The sequence below is a fragment of the Durio zibethinus genome, chromosome 18, assembly GCF_047325235.1.
Source record: "Durio zibethinus cultivar Kanyao isolate XHJ-2024 chromosome 18, ASM4732523v1, whole genome shotgun sequence".
Taxonomy (NCBI): Eukaryota; Viridiplantae; Streptophyta; class Magnoliopsida; order Malvales; family Malvaceae; genus Durio; species Durio zibethinus.
Window position 1 is genome coordinate 8,139,168 of NC_143179.1, and position 22,667 is coordinate 8,161,834.

General features: G+C 35.1%; 4 protein-coding genes across 6 annotated transcripts; 2 read left to right on the forward strand and 2 right to left on the reverse strand.

Annotated features, from left to right (window-relative positions):
- Nucleotides 1–1,424: 1,424 nt before the first annotated feature.
- On the forward strand, nucleotides 1,425–5,591 carry LOC111299215 (suppressor of mec-8 and unc-52 protein homolog 2-like). The gene is made up of 11 exons (XM_022894281.2): nucleotides 1,425–1,643; nucleotides 1,772–1,912; nucleotides 2,035–2,084; nucleotides 2,250–2,364; nucleotides 2,678–2,726; nucleotides 2,845–2,934; nucleotides 3,363–3,431; nucleotides 3,516–3,639; nucleotides 3,829–4,187; nucleotides 4,405–4,788; nucleotides 4,874–5,591. Exons 1-11 carry the CDS (start codon nucleotides 1,597–1,599, stop codon nucleotides 5,150–5,152), a joined length of 1,707 nt encoding a protein of 568 aa, XP_022750016.2. The 5' UTR covers nucleotides 1,425–1,596; the 3' UTR covers nucleotides 5,153–5,591.
- Nucleotides 5,592–5,921: 330 nt separating this feature from the next.
- LOC111299217 (uncharacterized) lies at nucleotides 5,922–9,868 on the reverse strand. Of its 2 annotated transcripts, none has more exons than XM_022894285.2 (10): nucleotides 9,659–9,868; nucleotides 9,505–9,571; nucleotides 8,910–8,975; nucleotides 8,379–8,472; nucleotides 8,144–8,260; nucleotides 7,805–7,905; nucleotides 7,358–7,432; nucleotides 7,166–7,258; nucleotides 6,502–6,854; nucleotides 5,922–6,065 (listed from the first exon to the last, which is right to left on the reverse strand). In XM_022894285.2, the coding sequence occupies exons 1-9, from the start codon at nucleotides 9,670–9,672 to the stop codon at nucleotides 6,510–6,512; spliced, it is 972 nt and encodes a 323-aa protein (XP_022750020.2). In that variant the 5' UTR covers nucleotides 9,673–9,868; the 3' UTR covers nucleotides 5,922–6,065; nucleotides 6,502–6,509. The 2 variants fall into 2 exon arrangements, with proteins under 2 accessions (XP_022750020.2, XP_022750021.2); XM_022894286.2 differs by having other exon boundaries at nucleotides 8,379–8,466; nucleotides 9,659–9,821.
- Nucleotides 9,869–10,108: 240 nt separating this feature from the next.
- LOC111299216 (uncharacterized) lies at nucleotides 10,109–12,806 on the forward strand. 2 transcript variants are annotated; one of them, XM_022894282.2, is made up of 5 exons: nucleotides 10,109–10,290; nucleotides 10,557–11,508; nucleotides 11,682–11,882; nucleotides 12,024–12,219; nucleotides 12,302–12,806. In XM_022894282.2, the coding sequence occupies exons 2-5, from the start codon at nucleotides 10,639–10,641 to the stop codon at nucleotides 12,484–12,486; spliced, it is 1,452 nt and encodes a 483-aa protein (XP_022750017.2). In that variant the 5' UTR covers nucleotides 10,109–10,290; nucleotides 10,557–10,638; the 3' UTR covers nucleotides 12,487–12,806. The 2 variants fall into 2 exon arrangements, with proteins under 2 accessions (XP_022750017.2, XP_022750019.2); XM_022894284.2 differs by having other exon boundaries at nucleotides 10,731–11,508.
- Nucleotides 12,807–13,418: 612 nt separating this feature from the next.
- On the reverse strand, nucleotides 13,419–20,669 carry LOC111299214 (AT-rich interactive domain-containing protein 4-like). The gene is made up of 15 exons (XM_022894280.2): nucleotides 19,353–20,669; nucleotides 19,062–19,253; nucleotides 18,749–18,802; nucleotides 18,568–18,656; nucleotides 18,032–18,305; nucleotides 17,882–17,938; nucleotides 17,165–17,196; nucleotides 16,837–16,972; nucleotides 16,570–16,743; nucleotides 15,749–16,300; nucleotides 14,922–15,059; nucleotides 14,750–14,848; nucleotides 14,351–14,451; nucleotides 14,154–14,244; nucleotides 13,419–13,855 (listed from the first exon to the last, which is right to left on the reverse strand). Exons 1-15 carry the CDS (start codon nucleotides 19,506–19,508, stop codon nucleotides 13,760–13,762), a joined length of 2,241 nt encoding a protein of 746 aa, XP_022750015.2. The 5' UTR covers nucleotides 19,509–20,669; the 3' UTR covers nucleotides 13,419–13,759.
- Between the last annotated feature and the right edge of the window lie 1,998 nt (nucleotides 20,670–22,667).

Sequence of the window (22,667 nt, forward strand, 5' to 3'; positions counted from 1 at the left end):
AAGACAAATCAGAATGGCACTATAACAATTGAGTTTAATCATAGCAAAAGAAAAGATGTTCCTTCTCCAACAATCTTTCTAACACAGTTCATGATGTAAAAATATCAAGTTGATCCACTACAAGTTTCAGTTACTCGCTATCAATCTAATAAAAGTCTTGTCTATGCATATAGATCTTTACAAAGACATTGTTATTAGAACATTGATTGTAGATGTGAAGAATGTCAAAAATATTTATACAGAAGTTTCCTGGATGATGATGATGATATTCCAAAGAAACAAAAGAAGAAAAAATCTTCCTAGCAAAATCTCAAAGAAAAATATGAGAATGGAGACCCTGAAATTGATCTCCTTAGTGAACTTTAAGGAAAATTTGATTATTATGTCATTTATCCTAAAAAAAAAAACATCATTCCCAAACCTGCAAAACTCAAGCCACACAAAAATCTCCATGATGCAACTAAGTTTCCCATGTTCAGATTTCCTTTTTTTCTCAAGAATTTCACAAAGAGCAATATAAGCCCATTCCAAAGATCCTAAACCCTATTGACAAAGATGAATACGAGAACCAAAAATGTGTTTCTCGTGCTGAAACAGTCTTAAATTGGCAAACTGAGAATTCTTTTCAGTATAATGCATATTTGTACAGAATTGAACATAAGTTGGACCAAGTCAATCATCATTTTGATCAGAGCCTTATTAATCTTCAAAACATTATTCTTGAAATTCAATCAAGGATAATAACTTTAGATCAATGGCTCAAATATATGGCTAAAATCAATACTGGATTCACTTTTGCTTTCACTAAAAGAAAGAAATGAAGAGCTTAAAGATTCAACTTACAGATATTCAGAATCAGCTCCGTTAGAAACAACACCAATAATAAGCAGCCTCTAGTTACAATATCTTCACTTCACTCAACACAGGTATGCATGACACCCCTTACCAAGCTTATACTCTTCCTTCTTCTTATCAAAATCATACTAAAATAAATTATTATAGTAAAAAATATATCTCTAAAAAAATTAGGTCATTAATTTGACGTTAAACCAAGATGACGTTATAGTCTTGAACACTAGTTAAAATATTTTAATTATATATTTGATCTATAAAATGCTTATATTTGATATTATCTTAATAAAATAATCGATACGCACATTATTAAAATAATATCAAATAGTATTATTACATTGTTACGATTCCATCACTCGAATAACTCAAAATTGAAACCATAAATTACCATACCTTTGGCACTACTACCTACCTTTGTGTTAGAAACTACCTTTTTTCACGCGTTTGTCGGCTCTGCAACTAACCGACCCAAAGCTCAAACGCCCAAAGGCCCAATATCAAATTGCTGTCTCGTAGAACCGCAAAGTAACAAGCAAGGGCATTTATGCCATTCATACTCCTTCGTTCCCCTCAGGCTTCAGCTTAATCCTATCCTTTGTTCGCAGGTCGGTGCCACTTTCGTTCCCAATCGTCTAAACCCTAACTAGAGAATAAAAATAATCGAAGGCCTAAACTCTAATAATCGTCGATTCATTCCGTCAAATGCTTAATTATCTGTAACAAATTACAATTTTTTTTTTATCAATGACGTCCTCGAAGAAATACTACAAGGAAAAAATCGCTCGTCGCAAGTAAGTATCCTTCGCTTTCTTATCCAATGATTCATTTTCTCTTTAAACACCAGAAAAACGAATTTTTGAGGCAATTTTTCCCTGAATTTCGGTTATTAATAGAATTCAGATGGAACCTAATTGTGCAGAGAGGAAAAAGCGGAAGAACCAGAGCAGCCAAAGTACAGAGACAGAGCTAAGGAGAGAAGAGAGGATCAAAATCCAGATTATGAGCCAACTGATTTAGGTTCTTTTCATGCTGTTGCTCCTCCTGGAACCGTTGATCTTCGGTGAGATTCTACTTTTTTTGTTTATGTTAATCCCTAATTTGATGCAGTTTTTTTATATTGCATTTTACATTTTTTTTTCAGTCGCTTTGCTTCTGTTAATTAATTTTGCATGGATATGTTAGGTCAGCCGATGCTCACAAGATATCCATCGAGAAGAGCAAGTACCTTGGAGGTAACGTGGCTTTGCACTGTTATAATTTGAGAAATTTAATAATTTAATCGATGGGATGCTTACAATTTATATATTTTTTGGATTTTCTGGGGAAATTGGTGCTTTTTTAAGATGCATTTGCTGTTTGCTCGCTGTTTTTATCATGATTGTGTCTGCTTTGTTCAGGTGATGTGGAACACACCCATTTGGTCAAAGGGTTGGATTATGCTTTGCTTAACAAAGTGAGGAGCGAGATTGATAAGAAGCCTGATGCTGGAGAAGATGCTGATGGAAAGTCTAGGTAATTAAATTTAATCCGATTTCATGTCAAAGGAAACCGATGTACGGCATTTGTAAGAGCTAGTATAAAGCTTACAGGATAGCCTTCTGTTTAGCATATGGTTCCTTATTGTATGTACTAAATATACTGTCATTTTATTATAAGATCATCAACTTTTTTAGCCTTTAGAAGTTATTACTAATGTAAAGTACAATTTTCAGTTTTATAACTAATGGGCAATCGTTTTATTTAACTTTGAATTGCCCAAGTTGTCTGTTAGTTGTGCAGTTAATAATCTTGTAATTGCTTTATTAACAAATAGTTGTTCTGACAGAAAATCAAAGGAAGACCTGCAATTATCATTTCGCACAGCCACTGCAAAGGTGCAATAACTTTTTCATTTTGAGCTGTGGAATACTTTTTCCATTTAGTTTAGAAAAAAGTTGTTTGTTTATTGATTTTAGAAGCTGTTCATATTGATACCTCTCTCCTTTTTTTCAGTCAGTGTATCAATGGATAGTGAAGCCTCAAACTGTTATGAAGACAAATGAAATGTTCCTACCAGGTCGGATGGCATTTATTTTTAACATGGTGAGAATCTTAGGCATTTTCCTTCTGTTCTTATTATTTTAAGAGGAATAATCTGGACACTTTTCCATGCATGAACCTTGAGCATTTGCTGGTGTGATTGGTCCATGTTTACAAGCATACCTGCACATTGTCATGTTGTTAGATTGCAGGTCCTGGGAAGGCAGGACTACTTGTAGCATTTTCCTTATCATATAACTGTTCCACTTTAACAATGTATTGGTTCTTAGGCTGTTCACTTGCTGCTTAAATGCTTGTTCAACTTTGAAGAGAAAGCATCCATTTTAGATACTTCCTTTGAGGTTACTTTACAAGTATTTGGGACTATAATGGATAAATGTGCCAAGTTTTCATGAATAGCGTTGTGGAATTTCTTAATTTTAATTCTATAACTCCAATTTTCTGACTGAATTCTCCCTTATTTGTTTCAGGAGGGTGGTTATTTTAATGACATTCCAACTACCTTGCATAGGAGTAAAGCTGACTGTCCTGTGCCAGATGTCTGTATTTCCATAATTTCTTTGGCCAATTTCATTTTTATGCTAGATAGTGTTTCTGATTTTGATTACATTTTTCATGTGCAGGAAATGGTTACTGTCAACGTTGATGGCTCTGTACTTGATCGAATTGCTAAAATTCTGTCGTATCTTCGCCTTGGATCATCTGGGAAGGTTCTCAAAAAGAAAAAGAAGGAAAGAGATGCCAAAGGTGTGTGCTATATTTAGTTGTTTATTATAAGTTGGAGGCAAACTTTCTAATATGAGTTAGGTGTTGGATCAACAAATCCATATGTGGCGTATTAGTTTTGTTTGTGACCTTATAGTTACTATTTTGTGTTCTTTTTAAATATATATATATTTTTATTTGCGTAACTAATATTTTCATTTCTCATTATAGGGAAGATTTTGTCTCTTGGAAATGAATATGATGAAGAGGACAAGCAGTCAATGCCTTTTGGTGGAATGTCTAATGGTATAACTGAAAAGGAAATATTGCCACCTCCTCCACCCATTCCGAGGAAAAATCAACTTGATTTGAGGGAGAAGCAAGGCCCAACTGTTGCTAGAGTGGAAGAGGATGACATATTTGTGGGGGATGGTGTTGACTATGATAGTCCTGTGAAAGATATGATCCCAAGCCCTCTTTCAGAGGATATGGAAGAGTCACCTCGGCATAAGGAAAGAGTTCCATATTTTGCTGAACCTGCTTATGGTCCAGTTCAACCCTCTGCAGCTCCTCAAGAATGGCAAGAACTGGTAAGCGTTTTGTAGTTATCATTCATTCTTTTTCTGAATGCAGGAGAAATGTGATGTGTAAAAGGTTGAAATTGAAACGTTATAGAATTATTTGGAGATCAAATAGTTCAAATTTCTCTAGCAATTCATATTTAGCTACTGAATTCTTTGTCAAAATTAAGTTCTTATGTCCTTTTGCTAAATTATTCGTTATTCTGTTTTGACTTTTTGGTTTCAGAATGGATATGATGCCTTGCAAACGCAGGCCTTAACTGGTGGATACCAAGGCGAGTGGCAGGACTACCAATATGCTGAGCAGTTGGCTTATTCTGAGCAATACCTTCAGGCTAACATGCAAGGTTATGAAGTACAAGCAGGATCAAACATTCCACAGGATCCACGATATATGACTCAAGAAGAGAAGGATCGGGGATTGGGATCTGTGTTCAAGCGGGATGACCAAAGGCTTCAACAATTGAGGGAGAAGGATGCTCGTGAGAAGGATCCTAATTTCATATCTGAGAGTTACTCTGAATGTTATCCAGGTTATCAGGAGTACAACCGTGAGATTGTAGACAGTGATAACGAAGATGACTTGTCAAAAATGGATATGGGAGCACGAGTAAGCCTAGGGTTTTCCCCTTAAAATTGAAAGTTCTTCTTCATTTAATTTGGTTTTAGTTAATACTGTTAAATGATTTCAACAGGCAAAGGGTCGTCTTCATCGGTGGGACTTTGAAACCGAAGAGGAATGGGCAACATACAATGAGCAGAAGGAAGCAATGCCAAAAGCTGCTTTCCAGTTTGGTGTGAAGATGCAAGATGGAAGGAAGACACGAAAGCAGAACAAGGACCAGAAGCTCAACAATGAGCTACACAAGATTAACAAAATACTTGCAAGAAAGAAGATGGAGAAAGATTCAGGTGGTGAAGGTGTACATAGCCATGATGTACAACCCGGAAAGAAGCTTCGGATATCAGGTTAAAAAGCTGCGGTTCCTTTCCCAAAAAGGTCAAAGGCTACTATTTCAATAACCAGATGTGACTTATATTGTAATTTGTATGGAGAAGGGAGGTCATTTGCAAAGAGTGCAACTCATTCACCATCCATTCAGAGTGATGCAAAACGAACAGTCCATTAGTTTGGAGTGGTAGTCATTTTGGAACTCTGAGGTGGTTGCTTTGCTGACCATGGACAAGGTGCTTTGGTACCGTTTGTGCTTTGGCCATAATGATAGTAGGGAAAAGGGAACAATCGTCCGTCCACCACTGAGTGGCTAAAATTCTCTACTTTTTGGTATGGAGTGGTGAATCTTAACTTCTAGAAATGTATTAACATTTTAACTAAATAGAAAAAACGGGCCAGTGTACTCTTTGTTTTCCTTTTAATCTATGCAAATGAATAGAGATCATAACTTTCATCAAGATGTTATCAAAAGAGTTGCATTATCTACCTTTTACTTATTTATTTTCTTTCTTTTTCAACTCATTTTAACAGTGAGAGATGAGTCATGGGACACTTCCCTCGATGCAATGCTAACATTGTTTAATCTGGAAATTATGTCAGACCAGAAACGATGAAACGATGCCCTTTAAATCAAATTTCAAAGGCAATTAATTCTTGTGTGTAATAGGACACTTTCGGAACTTAAATATTCAAACAAAAAAAAATCATTTTCCTCATTTATCATATTTATGCATGTGTCAATAGACCAATCCGCAGGTTGAGTTACTCATCTAAGCCCACAGAATTCATACAGATAACCTTCCATCAGCACAGTCAAACTCTGATTAATGAGTAGTTAAATAACCTCACTTGCCTCTAAATTACCATCTCCAAAACCAACAATGCAGTTGTAAAAAACAAAAAAAAAAAGGTATACCAAATCATCTCTAGATCTGCAAGCAAAGCAAGAATAATTTAAATCAACACCGTAGCAGAAAGTACAATTCGATAGAATCACAGGCTTCTAGCATTCTAATAATTACACTATATGTATTTAAGTACAAAAGGGCATTGTCATTTAGATGGTTCCAAGATGAAAGGTTTACAGTTGTTTTTTTCTTTTTTTTTTCAGCTGATGTTGTGTGGTATTACATGCAGAATTTAGAAAACTAGAATCTTCCACTTCAAGCATTATTTTCTAAGTTTAATATAAGCCAAATGTAATAGGATTTTAAAATATACTTGTTTTAAACAAAAAGAGAACTAGGAATTGAATTTATTTATATGCTATGCCATAATCCCTTAATGAAACCAATGAGGATGTAGAATAGTGCATTAAAAATTTCAAGGAATATAACAATAAAGAAAATTTTTAACACATAATGATACCTGATAACTTAAGTTATCTTGATGTCTCGTAGAAGCCGTGCAGCCATTGAGCCGTATCTTCTTGCCTCCCATTCACTAAGCTTCCCATCAGGGAGTCTTGTTAGTGGGAGACAATTTTTCTTGATAATTTCACCATCCAAATCATCTATGTCAGAACTAATTCCACAGTTCTCTTCCTTGTCTGGACCTCTTTTGTTTGTTTCAACCTCATTAACTTGCTGGTCAATACCTTGAGTCTTCCTATCCAGCTTCTCTGTGCTAACAGCATTGTCTGCCTTCTCTGCAACAACAGCTGGGGGCTTTAGTCCCATAATGAAGATTTGACTACTTGGATGTTGGTACTTACTGTCCATCTGTATGGCATGAGTAAAAATTATACAACTTCAACGAGGGATAGAATTTCACTGCAATCAAAATTAGACAAACATCTTAATCTGAGGCTCAAACCTGCAGCTAGAATCAAGAACAGAAAAGTTTGACATATGTTTAATTCAAAATAAAGGAGGACCACCACTGAGTTGGTCATCAGCAATTCTATACACAAAGTTATTAACGAAGAATGATCATCTTGGCTATAATCAGTCTCTGAGTTGATAATAAAGCACAACATATAAAAATCTTGAGGTCTTCCATTTCACATTTGAAAAGTGCATCAAATATGTACCTTGGCTTTTGGGACAATCTTCACTTCAAATAAAATTTTCCAGGTCTGAAGCATTTGCTCATGGACACTAGTAGATCTGATCTCATGACCCAACTAAAAAGAACATTTAAAAACAAAAATGTGTATTAATAACAAATTTTTCTATCACCAATAAAATCAATTTCAAATGGAAAATTAGAAAATGTATAATACCAGAATTGTGGTTTTGGAGCCTGATAATGCGATTATTGTCTGCAATAGAGGTCCCAAGAGATGCTCTGCATAAACCTTAAAAGGAAAAGAAGCATCAGTATCATATTTGCAACTATTCTACATCCAGTGTTATGTTACTATAAGAATAAATACAACACAGCCTGAATGACATCAAAATCTGGCTTACTAGCTCAGACGACAAGGGATATCCACAGTCTAAGGCTAAGAGAAGAGTCTATTGGCTCTTTATTGCAGAGGTGTCAAGTAATCAACAATTTTGGTAAGCAACAAATGAATGATTACATTGACAATAAAAAGTTCTCGGTCGTACTAATGTAAGGATAGAATTGCCACATCAATGACAGTTGGTTATCACTTTCAACATGGACCATCACTACACCATCCGAGATATTTTTCTGCAAAAATCTATGCATCTGGAAAACTTACAACATCTGTACCAATAATGTAGTCAAATGGTGGAGCAACAGCTTTTATGTGATCTTCATTTCCCCAGTCCAACTCTGCGACCTGAATTGATCCAAATGAATCTAAAACAAACATACCATCCACATGAGATAAAATTGCCATTCCATCATTAATTTCTCCAGTTGCATTGCTAGGTAGCTGAAAGGAGAACCCTCTATCTGACTGTTAAATAATTCTACTACTACTGAAGCCAAATTGTTCAGTCAAAATTAGTTATGGCACTTTGGTGGGCAAAAGAAAAAATAAATGAAACCTATACAAATCATATAAACTAAATTAGAAGAGCTGGACAAAGCACACCTGAATTAGAATTCATCTGCATAATTCTTGAAGTATTCCGTTCTACATTTCTCCTCAACAATGGCACAACCTCGATTTGGTCCGTAGAAACTACATCACATCCCAGCAATGCCATTCCTGGAAAGCAAAGTTGAGTCGGATTAAGCAGCAACCTACCGAATAATAATGCAGAGTCATAAAAGAGCTTCTGCACAACGAGACCATAAGTACTAAATGTACAGAATTATAAACTCACCAAATCCAGCGACTCCACAACCTGCTCCAAGTTCAACAACACGCTTTCCTTTGAGTTTGGATGGGAAAAATCTTCCCTTTCTGCAATTCTTTTCCTTAATAAAAAATGAAAGAATTCAGCATCATGAACTTTAATACAGAAAACTTGTCAGAGAAATAAAACATAAGATTGAGGCCTTTAAGTTCAATAGAAATAAATGAAAGGAAAATCTTGCCCGCGATTAAACACAAGTAAGTTGTAAGACCATAGAATATGCCTTGGGGTTTAGGTCACAATATACGCATTTCAGGTCTTACACAAAGCTGTTTGAAATTATTAAGAGAGGCCAGATAAAGATGGGTTAAAAGGTTGTTATATTCAAGCACTCTTGTCTGATAATATTCTCTCTTAACCAACCATTTAAGTCTTAAGAAGAATAAGTAGATTAATAGTTTCTTTAAACCATGTAAAGTTGACAATATAAACTCAATTCAACAACTTAAGAGTTAGAAACGTAATTAAAGAGCCATGAAAAGGGATTAAAATGAATACCAGAAATTTGGCAAACACCGTTGATGTGTCCCAAACAGTTGTTCCTAAATGTTTGGAATTAGGATCCTGCCACGATGGGGAAAATTTTAGGAGATAATAACATAAGTACAACTACAAGGAAAAGCCTTGGAAACAAAAAAGGCACCATTAAATGATTCTCGGTAACAGAATCACAGAACCAACAAGCAGGAAGATGCATGATTGAAACACATAAACTCAAACAATAATTTCTTCCCCAGCCTCTCCAGTAAATTCAGGGAAGCTTGTTTCCTTTAACATTATTGTCCACAAACTTGACTAAAGTTTCTCACTTTGTAAGTAGCGGGAAAATAAATTGTTTTTGAGAGAATTAAAAAGAAAGAAAAGAAAAGAAAATTCCCTCATAACCATTCCCAGAAAGAACATTTGCATCAAACAGATTATCTTAGCATAAGATAGACTCTGAATGAACTGTAATGCATCCTAATGGGATATTGGCATCAAGTAGAGAATCATTCCATCCTACTTATAAATTATATTAACAAAGAATACCATCTTAACAAATAATTAATTTGACATAAAATGCAACCTCTCAAGAGACAAGATGAAAAATCACCTGGGAGAACTGTAGTTGATGACCCAATACTTCAAAAGTAATTACTGATGTACTTGGAGAATTCAACCTGACACAAAATATTTGCAAAATATTAAAAAAAAAAAAAACCAACTTTTCTTTCAACAATTACAGGAAAGAAAAATGGTATTGATACCTGTCAGCCTCCATTTGATCAACGTTTTTCAAATAGAAGCAAAATCCCAAGTTCCCAACCGCCCAACCTTAACCCAAGACAACCTTAAACTTCCAGATACTTATTATCAACAACATTAGTTCTTCAATCTTCGATTTCCACGAGAATCAAAGTTTCTTTCCTTTTGGCTGCTTGAGATGTTGAGTTTCAGATTGTTATGCAAAGAAATCCGTGATGGTTTTTCATTCTACTCCATGCTTTGAAAGGGAAAAGCTTTTTCTGGCCCAATCCTAGAGTAAGCAGCCCACTCATTGATGTAAGAAACAATTTGGGCTTTCTCAGACACAAACATGGCTGGTTTATGAGCCAGGAATTTAGGCTCTAGAGGTCACCCATCGCAATTGAGCCCATAGAGTTTTATTTTATCATATTTCCCTTTTAATTTATATTCCCTAAGATTTCCGTTTGGGCGACTGTTTTATTTTAGTCTGTCCGCGAACGGCATCCACCAGAAGCAAAAAACGACACGAAAAATCCCGTCTTTTCTGCTTCTTACTTTTTTATATCATAAAGGATTGAAGATTAAAGGTTAAAGGATACAAAATCAAGGATTCCAATCCGATATCCCTAATTCCCCATATGCATACAAAGAGGTATAAACTTTATCCCAATTTTTATTTTTATTTTTATTTTTATTTTCCGCCTTAAAAGAAGAAATAAAGATTGAAAAATTGACATCTTGAAACCTAATTAGCAGAGTGATTGTAATTTTGTGAAACAATTCCGTTTGAATTATGGCATAGGAAAAGAAAAAAAATTTATACTATGAAAAATTTATTGTGTCCTCTCTTTTTTGTTGGGGAAATTTATCTATTTCGTGACTTAATTTGCCAAAAATTTGCAATTATTTGTTATTTAGGGTTTTTAATAGACGGCTAAGGGGGAATTGTAGTGAAATTGCTCGTTGAAATTGGGAATCAGGCTGTTGGTGGTGTGATTGCATGGCAAACTTTGAGGGTAGCGTTCCGTATTCTTCCCTTTCAAAGCTAGAAAAGGGGAATAATAACGCGTATCAATTTGATGATGATTACAGGGATGCTATTTGTACTGTGCCAGAAGACAAAAGTATTGTCCCATTAGGCTCAAAGTCGATGAAAAAAGATTACCTTTATCAGTTTCCGGATGAATCTGATGATTTTATTGATGGAGGATATTATTTGGGTGATGATGTCTGTAAGTCAATGGGAAATGGCTTGCATCCAGAGGTGAACTTGAAGAATGTGTTGAGTGGGTTATTTGCAATCATAACTGGGTGTAATAAAGGTTCCCCTAGTGTTTCTGTGAATCAGCAGTACCAAAGCTCTAATGTATCATTTCTGGGGTCCAAAAAGAATGGAGATACCTATTTACACTCCTCTGTTTATATCCCAAGTGCCCCACCACTTCTGGAGCCAAATGGGATAAATTATAATGCATATAAAGAGGTGTTGGAAGCTGAGCCTCCGGAGTGGCTTCCAGATAGTTCTGCCACAGTTTGCATGCAGTGCGGTTTTCCCTTTACTGCAATTACACGTGGTAGACATCATTGCCGGTTTTGTGGAGGGATTTTCTGCAGAGCATGTTCTAAGGGAAGGTGCTTGCTACCTGTTAAATTTAGGGAAAGAAATCCGCAGAGGGTGTGTGATTCTTGCTATGATAGGCTTGATCCGTTGCAGGGTGTTCTTATTAACTCCATTAGCAATGCTGTGCAAGTAGCAAAACATGACGTCATGGATTGGACGTGTACATGGGGTTGGTTGAACTTGCCGGTTGGTTTGTCCATGGAACATGAGATCTACAAAGCAACCAACACCTTGAAAAGCTATTGCCAGGTATGATCCTAATTTTCATTATTCATAAGAGACAATAGTTTTGTTTGTCTAAAGCTGTTGCCGGTGCTTGAGCTTAAAAAATCAAGTTAAACTAGTTTCATATATATTGGAGCTATATAATGACTATATTTTGACACTGAGAAGCTTGTAATAAAAGTTATTGAAATGGACAGGTTGCTAGGTTGAATCCAGAGAGATCTATACCATTGGCAGTTCTGAAAAGAGCCAAAGGCTTAGCTATTTTAACTGTTGTTAAAGCTGGAGTCCTTGTTGCGTACAAACTTGGGACTGGTCTTGTTATTGCTCGAAGGTCAGATGGGACATGGTCTGCCCCATCAGCTATATTCTCTGTTGGTTTAGGATGGGGGGCTCAGGTAAACTTTCTAATGAGAAAAATATATACCTGTGCAAGCAGATATACACATCTAGGCTGCTAAGGATCAACTGCCTTCCAAGTTCCAAAGTATTTATATGTATAATCTATTAACTAAATGTTATTTTTATTCGTTTCTTAGATTGGGGGTGAGCTCATGGATTTGATAATTGTTCTTCACGATTCAAAAGCAGTGAAGACATTTTGTAGTCGAATGCATTTTTCTCTTGGTGCTGGCTGCAGTGCTGCTGCAGGACCTGTTGGGAGGGTGCTGGAAGCTGATCTTCGAGCCGGGGATAGAGGCTCCGGCATGTGCTACACTTACAGTTGTAGCAAGGGTATTCCATCCTGCAATATATTTGCATTCTTCTTTTGACTAGTTTGTGGATTTGACAATCTATTTTGTTGTAAAATTTGCAGGGGCATTTGTCGGAGTGTCATTGGAAGGGAACATTGTTGCAACAAGAATGGATACCAACCTACGTTTCTATGGTGATCCTTATCTCACCACTGCTGACATACTACTTGGGATCATGGACAGACCAAAGGCTGCTGAGCCCTTGTATGTTGCTCTGGATGACCTATACTCTAGCCTGCATTGTTAGTTCCAGCACCATTGGGTACAGTATCTTGCTGCAGCCTGGGAAACAAGTAACAACTTGACTACATGGTGCAGTTCTTGCCCTGGATGATCGGTGACCGTACAGCATATACTTGCCTTCCATATTTATGTGCATGCGGATGAAGGAATGTTATTTCATGGACAAATAGCTTTTATTCGTTTCTTCTGTCCATTTATAAACCAAATTTCGCATTGATTCAAATATGCATCTACATTTGTCTAACAAACCAGTCAATTACCATGTAAATATTATTTATTCTTGTGAAATTCTATACAGAGAAATGTGTGATAGTTTGTTTTTCTGTGCTTGATTCAATAATTTGTATATAGGAGCTATTAATTTAAACTGTGGAAGGCTTTCTTTGTTCCTTGTTTGTTCTCTCCCTTTGGTCCCTTTTCTCTATGTTCTGCCTTTTTCTTTTCTCCCTTGGATTTGGCATGACAAGCAGCGTGGGGGAAGTTGCGTTTCAAATATGTACATATAATGCAGACCTCATTGGTGAATGTAAGAACATGCAGATTTATACATTCAGTCAATTATTCTATTTAAGAAAATGATTCATCTTTTGTTGATGTAATAAACCACAACCTTGCGTCTCTAGGCGTTGTCCCCATTTATTTTGTACTTCCATTGCCATGAGTAGCCAACCCCAACCAACCACGCCATCTAAAAGTCCAAGCAGAGCTAGGCTTCTGTAGCCATTAGCCATCTCCCTAGCTGGAATGGGATTCTGTGTTTGCATTATCCATCCTGGTATCGTCCCAGTTTTCATCCATCCCATCCCCTACCAATAAAGAGTTCATATCGAAACACCATGGAGTTAATCTACTTGGATTAGCCTAAGCGCCAATAAACAACACACATTGAGTCAAAGAAATATGCCAAAAACAGCATGACAGCTTCTGCATCCCATCAGCACAACCAAAACAAACAGAATCTTTTAATAAATAATAGTTGGCAAAGTGCTCGTTAACATGGTCGAAGAGAACACAAAATATATCCTACAGTTAACTCTTCTTTACCTCTGTTATGGAGAATACAAAATACTGGGGGGAAAATTGGGGGCCTGGATAATGGCATGTTCTATATATGAGAACAACAATGGGGATACAATACAATAATTACATTCCTATTATAGTGCGTTATCTTATGCATTATATTGAGAAAGAAAAAGAAAATAAAACTAACAGAGACATATTTCTAAGTTGGAAAAAGAAAGGGGGTGTTGGTAATCTAAAGTGAGAGTCAAAGTTTGTCAATAACCATTCACAGTTTTTTGGGGTTTCTTCTTGAAATTTGAGATGCTGCAGTGTGGACAAACGTACTCCAGCCCATCTGTTTTTGCATAATCCTGCCATTTGGAAGATAAATATCAAGTTAATTGTGCAATAAAATAGGTCAGCAGAGCAAACAGAACATGGGGAACAAAATAAACTCAAATTTGCAAACAATGACATCACTATTCACTATTAGGTCCTGAAGACAGGTATGAAACAAATTTTTAGTCACTCCAGCAATCGCCTGTTGCTCTCATCCAAAACAATACCAAATATAGCTTTGTTACTGATGCTGGTTTTATTTATAGATTTATAGATCACTTGAACCTATCAACATTTATCTCTTGACAAGAAAAACTTGAGAAGGCATACCTTAAAGGCTCCAAGCCCCTGCCGCCTATCACAGCCAAAGTGAGCCCACTCACCACAAATTCCACAGTTTACCCAGTCACCTGCTGCACTACTGTTGCCACATGAAACTCTCCAGTATCAGTACTGCAGACAGTTCTGTATATGTGCAAATTCACTATGTATGTGTGCAAACAGGTGCATGAGAGAGAGAGAGAGACCTGTGACACAACAAGCAGCATTCTCCATCCACATCATCATGAGCCAATTCATACTCTAAAAGGTAAGTCTCATAATGTCTTTTCAGAGTGTTGCCCACTCCCTAGGTAGTTAGAGGAAAAGGAACCAATAAGTTGTCAAGAAATTAGAAAGTTTCTATGACAACAGGCTAAAACTAAATAAGAAACAACAAATAACAAAAAGCATAAGAGTGGAAAACACTAAAATTTTATTTAAAGAAATTAAGGATCAAAAGAAAGAAAAATTGAGACAATGACAGGATTTAGCATTTTTAGTGAAGCTCTACAAAAATGGCAAACTGTCTTTGAAGTTATGCTTTTCACATCAACAAAAGTATTATCACAAAAGAAAACTATAAGGCTAACAACTTGAAAACATACCGTCATTCTATTTGTCATTGTGTGATTGCGCATCTTTGAAAAAACCTGTCCCTTCCAATTTATGCCATTTCCAACATGAAAGCCTCCTCTTGACACCACCTGTAAGGTCCAATATTTCAATACAAATTTTCTACCAGATTTTCAATCATATTTAGCACAAACAATAGCTTACCTCTCTATACAAGTTAAAAAGGTCAAGACGCTTCGCATTCAGAATGGCATCAGGAAACTCGGCTAACCCTCCTTGAGGAACAAGACGAGTATGTCCCCGAAGAATCAGAAACTGCATTACGTCTCTCAAAAATTCTTCCTGCAAGAAAATAAACCAGAAGGAGAAAAAGAAAATGATAGAAAAAAAACTTCAATAAACACTTCTCTGGTTGCATAATAAAATTGACCCAAACCCCTATCTTTGTTCATCATGACAAAGAAAAGCAGATCGAGAGAGAGGTATAACAGAGAAGAAAACCACAATTTTTTAAATTAGTTTGATTTAATCTCTCATATACATAAACTATTAAGCATAAATGATTAGCATATTGAAAAAAATAAAGTTCGGATTTAATGCAAAAATAGATTATAATTTTCCTCATCTTCAGCAAATAACTAGAGAATGATCCAGCCAAATTATTGCAGGGGCAGAGGTAAAAGAAACCATATTGAAAAGAAAATTACAAAGCTGATTCTGAACAGTCAACCATTTTTCTTTAAATGCTTCATTTTCAGACAGGAAGTTCATCTCTGTACTAGAGCATACAATAACCTATTACACCAGAAAGCAATATATAGCTTTGTTAATTATATTTTTCCTAATTCCTGTGGCATTCATGTCCTATCAGCTATAGTAGATAAAAACTTGTAAACTTAGAGAAGAATATCCATTATAGGCATATGCATCTCAGAACAGATCATAAGCCTGCACTATACTATGTAAATAAACTCCACATGTGGAGACCATATTGGCAAATTCTCAAATCAAACTCTAGGAAGATGACTAACCTCTGAGCAAACCTGTATTGGGGCTCTACCACAACCATGTTTCTTAAGAGGTAATGGATTTAAAGAAATAATCTGCTGGGCCTGATAAGAACTGGACAATGCTTTCCGATGTGTAGCAGGAGCGGGTTGCTTCACAGTAACTACTGGTAAGTTAACCTTTCCTTGGTCACCATCATATCTCTCAGCCTCAGAAAATCCAGAAAAGGGAAGCATCTTATGACGATGGGTGTGAGGAATTGGCCTCATAACAGCAACATTTGGTTTTGGTCTAGCATTGCCATTTACACCTTCCATGATAGTACAGTTTAGATATTTAGTGTCTTTACATGGCTCTGATCTTTTACGACAAGGTGCTGGAGGCACCAACCAACTGGGAGATCTGGCAATTACAGAACTATCCCAGAGGGGATCTTTGCCCTGCCTCGTGCAAAAGAAAAGCAGGCGCTCAGCATCATCTTTTTCAAAAGAAGCAACCGACAACCCTTGAATGCTAGCAATCCCCAGCATGACTAAGCTGCGGTAAGATACATCTGGGGCAAGTTGCCTCAAAACCTGTTAAGCCATTCCAACAAACAGATCATGGATTACTAACATAATTACCATCATGAAAAAGGCTTCATAAGTATTTCTCAAAGCATAATTCAGTAAAAGTTTTTCCTTCAAATGTTTATTCATACCTCTGATGAAGTTTATAGTAAAAAAAAGCATACAAAAGAGTTAACAAAAACATGCAACAGACATGGATGAAACATACAAGCAGGTGAATAAAGAGATAGAAAAGTTTCTGAGAAAGAATAAAATGATTAAAGAGAAAATCAGACCTGTGAAGCCCATGTGGGAACCTTCATGCACACTTCAAACACACTCGCTCCACATGCAATTGAGGCTGATCTACGAGGCTCAGATGAAGGCAACTTGCTGTCCTCAGAACTTGACAGAGCATGGACTAGCTGACTCTTCTCGATTAGCACATTTTTTATATGATTTTCCAAGAGCTGAGACAACAAAACAAGGAATAAGGAAACAAGAGTTTCAGACGTGAACTTAAAGTAACAACAATAGCAATTAACCCGATCAAAATTACTTACTTGATCATTAAAACAAGTCTGTGCGCTACCAGACACTAAAAGTGATATGTGAGCCAAACTACAGGTTGAAAGATCACAACGCATGGTAACTACACCACGAGAAAATGTCCCGGCCTGAAGAGGTGGTGGTGGAGCACTATAAGAAAAAATGCTGTTAGCATGTTGATGATAATGTCACAAAAGAAACTTGGAGGTAGCTGTAGTATGACGAATGGGAAATCCATAAAAGAAAAGATCAAAGTCACAAACACTCAACCTCAAAACCTGAACAAAGCCAGAAATACCCCCTACCAAAAGAAATTGTAACTAAGCTCAAAGTTATCAATACCTTGCACGGTTATGGAGTTTGCTCCCACGTATCTGAAACAAATGCCATAGTGAATCTAGTTAATAAGTGGATAAAACATATTCAAAGTACTAGCACAGATGATGCTCACATACACAACACACTACAAATATATAATCATGGGAATATATGGCGCTCTTCTCCCATGTGAGTATGAACATCAAATTAATTGCATATATGCATGGATTATCATGTCATTAGGCCCTATTACAGTAAAGCCATTGCCTGTGGACCCACATGCAGCTAAATTTGAGGGAATGTGCAGTACAATATTGATCTCATTCATAAATTTTTCTTATGCTATTTTGATTATCAAGGTGATGATGATATGTGCGCCCCTGCTAATTGGTGTTGATCCTTTTAAAATGTCAGTTTGCTGATCTTTTCATGCTAAACGAAATTTTGCAAAGGAGAATGCCCACACCATTATTGTGCTCAGAAAGACTGTATGGCGAACAAAAAATCTAATAGGATTATCATTTGAAACCTTTAGGAAGAGAGGATGGAGATGTAAAACTTTTAAGGCAAAAGGGAGGGTAGGATAGAGGATCTCGTGCTATCATCAGCATTAAAAACTCACCAGGGGTTACTCTAACCAAATCTAGATGCAGCTATAACTAATATAATCTCATAGATGAAGATGTTCAAAACATGGTAGTACAAACAAACATATAAGCCAAAACAATTGTATGAACTTACTTCTACGCTTAAGAGGGCATTCAGTCCATCTTCCAAAGATCCCAATAGGGATGCATCCTGCAGGGCATACAGTAAATAACCAATATAAACCAGGATGAACAAAATATCAGTTTATGATTATTGTTTCAAACAACTAAAACTTAAACCTACCAAGACACGTGGTGATCCACAAACAAGAAACCTCATAGTCACATCATCATCATATATCTTTATGGCGGGAAGATTTTCAAGACAGCCTTCTTCCTCTTGCGTATCTACCTCTGGTTGAGAAACATCAATCTTGGGAGGCTCCCCCAGCAGACACGGTCCTGGCTTAACACTTTGTTTCTGACTATTAGAAGAGACAGCATTATTGTTCCACACACAGTACAGTCTAAAAGAGGCATGGGCAAGTTGGAATGCATCCCATGTATGGCTACATGAACTGCAATAGACCAATACTGCAGAATTTTAGTATTGTCTCCAAGTAAAATTTCTTCTAGATTGTAGATAATACTTCAGAAAGCCTTCAAATAGGTGAAGTCATCTAAAATGAAGTGCATAAATTTGCATTATCAACCAATTCCCAAAATTAACAGCAGTAGCAGCAACCTCTCAGGAAAATTAACGCACTATGACCACTATTCAGGAAGGTAGAGAAAACTGGTCATACATTATCTATAATGGGCAGAAGTAGAAGATCGTACCTTTGTATCACTGATAACATTGCTTGACAAAAATGGCAAGCTGCATATCGCGAGAATGTATTTTTCCAATATATAACATAAGGGATTCCCTGCCAAGGAGAAATGAATGTCAACAACTTTTATAAAAACATGAAGTACGGGCTTCAAATCATTTGCCCGTGACGGTGATCAATAATTTTACCTTGGAGTGAAGTGCCTCAGCCAATTTGTCACCATTGGGTGTCTCTAAATAAACCTGCACAAACATTTGAGAATAGATTAATACAACATATATAGCAAACTTCAAAAAAGCACCGAAACCTGCAAAACTTATAAAAGGAAGTCACAAAACAAAAAGGTAACAAATATATGCAAAAAGAACTTAAAAGGGAAAAGATAAAAAAGAAAAAAAAAATCAATCTATCTCTCGCATCTTATGTATAATTTCAGGGAGAATGAGATCAAATTATAAACTCTATGCAACAACTATTATAACAGAATCATGCATCACTAACAGTGGTAGGCAATGTGGAACCAAAGAGTCCACATAAAGCTTCTGGAGTGGACAAATCAACATCTCCCCAAATCAGAGAGCCAATTGCTTCACTATCTGCATTCTGCTCTCCTTGCAAGTAGACAATATTCGGCTCTGACGATTCGAGAACCCGCCAGAACTCATCAATGCTAGGATTGTTAAGAAGCTGAACCTGCACTCACACACATGAAAATGTCACAACTTCATAATAAATTTCTGCTACAATTTCCAAATTTTTAAAAATGTAGAACTATTAACATGATTTATATACCTCAAGGCGCCCTGAAGAAGCAAGCTCTGGAAACGGGTATCTAGGCTTATCATCAGAAACTGGCTGCTTCTCTTTATTATCAGAAACTTTACCACCACAAAGAACTGCAAGAAGGCTGCAATGGTTCCTTGAAGACCCTTGAGAACTAAACATCATGCAAACATGCCAGACCCAACAAAACTCAAACTTGTCACTAAGTATAAGGCACCAATGCCTCCTTTTAAGAAACTCCAAAAACTTAAAACACTACTGTGAAATCAAATCAAAACCCCAAAGAGCTTGCTGCAAATTTGATAACTCAAAAATCCACCTCTCAAAATCTCTGGAGTTTCCCAAAATTCTACCAGAGAGCGAAAAGGAACTTCCTTCTGTATTTGCAGACACTTCAAAATCCCTTAAAATCAAAGTTCGAGACTTAAAAATTTGAAGAAAACCCACCTACTCAGATGAGATTAGCAAGTGAATTGGGAACCCAAATGAGCAAAATTACCAAAGCAGACCAGCATCCCGAGAAAAAAACCCAATAAATAGAAGCAAGCAAACCCTCCCAAAGAACAAAAATCGGAAAGTAAAAAAAAAAGGAACCCTAACTTTAAGAAGACTCACTCAATAACAAATAAATCTCAAATAAAAACCCCGAAAGGACGCACCCCCTTTGAAAAAAAAAAAAAAACCAAAATCAAAATCCGCTAAAAATCAAAGTCACGCAACAAGTTATTGCAACTAAAAAATAAAATCAAACAGCCCAGCCCTCCTTTATTTTCTCTTTGTTGTCAGTTTGTTTTTTAATAACTACAGTTTCCTTATCCCAATCACATTCGTGTATATCGAATCAAGTCAAAAACAAAAAAGCCATTTCATGAACCGTTTGATCAGGAAACCCACCAAAAATACAAAAAAAAGAAAATCCATTTGTTAATTAAATTCTAATTGACTTTTTTTTTTTTTATTAATCTGCTTCTTTCCCGATTGTTTGATGTTAAAAGCCTAACAATAACATCATGTGCTTCAAAAGATATCATTACTGCTACGTTATACTTATTCGCAAACTTCAAAAGGGCATCTCCTTTTCTTTTTCAGGACTTTGATTTGGACAGAGATTAAGGAACTGGTTGGTTCTGTTCTCATTGTCCAACGTTGTTATTATCATCTAGATGATCATGATCATGATCATCATCAACAATCTTTTGCTTTGGAGTTTGGATCAAATGACATTATTTTTAAAGTTCGGTCCTTCTTATTTTAACAGAATTTTAAATGAATTTAAAACCCAAAAAAAAAAAAAAATCAACAGGGATGTTTTCAAGTAATGTTCTTGGTTAGTTCATTGTAGAACTGCGCCCTTTATAAAAACTGGGACCCAGTTGCCAGGGCTTGACGGCCTTTTTCTTCGCTCTTGTCTTGATTTATGCTGAAAACGACTCGTCTTGTCTGTCTGATTCCTGTGTTAATGTTTTTCCTCAACTTGAAATATTGGGCACTGTTTCAAAATGCGTCAAGATCATGGTACTTATTACTAACAATCAATCTAGACCAACCCATTCTCATGTAAGAAATGTTCCATTTCTTGGCTTTTCTACCATCTTCCTCATTTATTCCTTGGCTTTTCTTCCTTGCTTTATGTTTCCAAAGATACATAAATTTTTTTAATGAACTTATTATGACAGGAATAGATTTTTGGGTTTTTCGTTTGAGCATTTGTGCGGGCGCACTTAGTCCACAAGATGTTCTTGAAAACCCAGTTGCCGAAGTTTCTTCCGTCTCTGACCCAGCTTGGATGCAATTACATTTTTAGTGAAGTATAATTAAATTTTAATTATCATTAATTAAATTTAAATATTAATTTTAATAAATTTTTTAATCTCCTCAATTAATTTTTTGACCCTAACTTACTTAGGCCAATAAACTAAAAAGCGCAAGCCGGAAGCCGCTGCTCTCACGTTCTAACGCCCGAGTATGTGCACGGATCGTTGACTTTTCGTGCAGAGGACAGGTAAACTTAAGATCTTTCGTTATTTTTCCTTTATCTTCCATTTTCCTCGGAACCTTTTTTTTTTTTTTTTTTTGGCCTTTCCGGCTTGTCTGTAGCAGAAAAGGAAAGCAGGAAAGGAGTTGAGAATTTAAATTTTTTAAAAAGTAATTTATCCAAATTTAATTTTAAATTAAGATAAAAATATTTGTATAATTTTAAATATATATATATATGTATAATTTTAAATTGAGATAAAATATATTTTTTTATTTTAAATCATAAAAAAATAAAGATAAAAAAATTGATAAATAAGAGTAATTCAATCAAAAATTTTATTTATTTAAATTTATATAAATAGTGATATACAAGGTGTATTATTTTTTATTCTTTTTAAATTTAGTGATTTAACCTTAAAAATTATTTGAAATTTGTATTTTACACATAGGTAAAAGTGAAGTATGAGATATATTTTTTCATATTTAATTTAAGATAAATCTCACATATTTTAAAATATTTAGATAAATATAAATTTTAAAATTTTTAAAAATTAAATAATTAATGGAATGAAATTATTTAAAATAATCTTATGTATCAATGTTGTTCACGTAAATGTTTATATAAATAAATTTTATTAAATTTATATATATTGTAATATAATATTATATATAATATATGATTTTAATTAAAATTTGAATTAATACATTTTAGACAAATTAACACATCTTTAAATTCATTCACAAAAAGAATCAGATTTAACAGCTTTAACATATCAAAAAAAAGCTTATTACTCATACATTAAGATGATAGCATAAAAAATTAAGTATTTACTATATTTATAACATGTGATCGTATTAGAAAAAAAATATTGAAATTATATATGTAAAATACATTTTTTTAGAAAGATTTTACTATTTTTTTTGTTTGTTTCATGTCTCAATCTATAAGCACAAAGAAAAATAAGATTAATACAAGATAAGTGAATGTTTGTAGGGAGTTTAGGTATAGAATTTCCAAGACAATAATGTGATAATTACAATTTTGTTCATAAAAAAAAAAGGTAATAATGTAAGCTATCATTATTTTTATATTTTTTGAAGAAAATCTTTATAGTATTAAATGTAAAAGAAAATAAGAAGAAAATAAACGAGCGCAGACTTCACAAGAAAAGCAAAAAACGCGAAACGGGAAACCGAAAATAAAAAAAAGAAGAAAATAAGAAGGTAGACTTCTTTCTTTTATAAAATTTAATTTTTTTTTATTTTTTTTAATTTATTCATTTTCTTTTTGAAAAAATTAAATCGTGTATATATCTTTTCATTTTTCATCACTGCCATCAATTTTAC

Bases quoted from the DNA above. Each gene is read 5' to 3' on its own strand.
- LOC111299215 (XM_022894281.2), top strand. From the start codon at position 1,597: ATGACGTCCTCGAAGAAATACTACAAGGAAAAAATCGCTCGTCGCAA. The intron at 1,644-1,771 runs GTAAGTATCCTT...CTAATTGTGCAG, and splicing joins GAAAAAATCGCTCGTCGCAA to AGAGGAAAAAGCGGAAGAAC. The intron at 2,727-2,844 runs GTGCAATAACTT...CCTTTTTTTCAG, and splicing joins TTCGCACAGCCACTGCAAAG to TCAGTGTATCAATGGATAGT.
- LOC111299217 (XM_022894285.2), bottom strand. The intron at 8,473-8,909 runs GTATTCATTTTA...TTTTTTATTAAG, and splicing joins CGGTGTTTGCCAAATTTCTG to GAAAAGAATTGCAGAAAGGG. The intron at 7,433-7,804 runs GTAAGTTTTCCA...TTTCCTTTTAAG, and splicing joins ACATTATTGGTACAGATGTT to GTTTATGCAGAGCATCTCTT.
- LOC111299216 (XM_022894282.2), top strand. From the start codon at position 10,639: ATGGCAAACTTTGAGGGTAGCGTTCCGTATTCTTCCCTTTCAAAGCTA. The intron at 11,509-11,681 runs GTATGATCCTAA...TGAAATGGACAG, and splicing joins CCTTGAAAAGCTATTGCCAG to GTTGCTAGGTTGAATCCAGA. The intron at 12,220-12,301 runs GTATTCCATCCT...TAAAATTTGCAG, and splicing joins CACTTACAGTTGTAGCAAGG to GGGCATTTGTCGGAGTGTCA.
- LOC111299214 (XM_022894280.2), bottom strand. From the start codon at position 19,508: ATGATGTTTAGTTCTCAAGGGTCTTCAAGGAACCATTGCAGCCTTCTT. The intron at 17,939-18,031 runs GTAGGTTTAAGT...TATGCCCTGCAG, and splicing joins GTGGATCACCACGTGTCTTG to GATGCATCCCTATTGGGATC. The intron at 14,849-14,921 runs GTAAGCTATTGT...TGGACCTTACAG, and splicing joins TTTTTAACTTGTATAGAGAG to GTGGTGTCAAGAGGAGGCTT.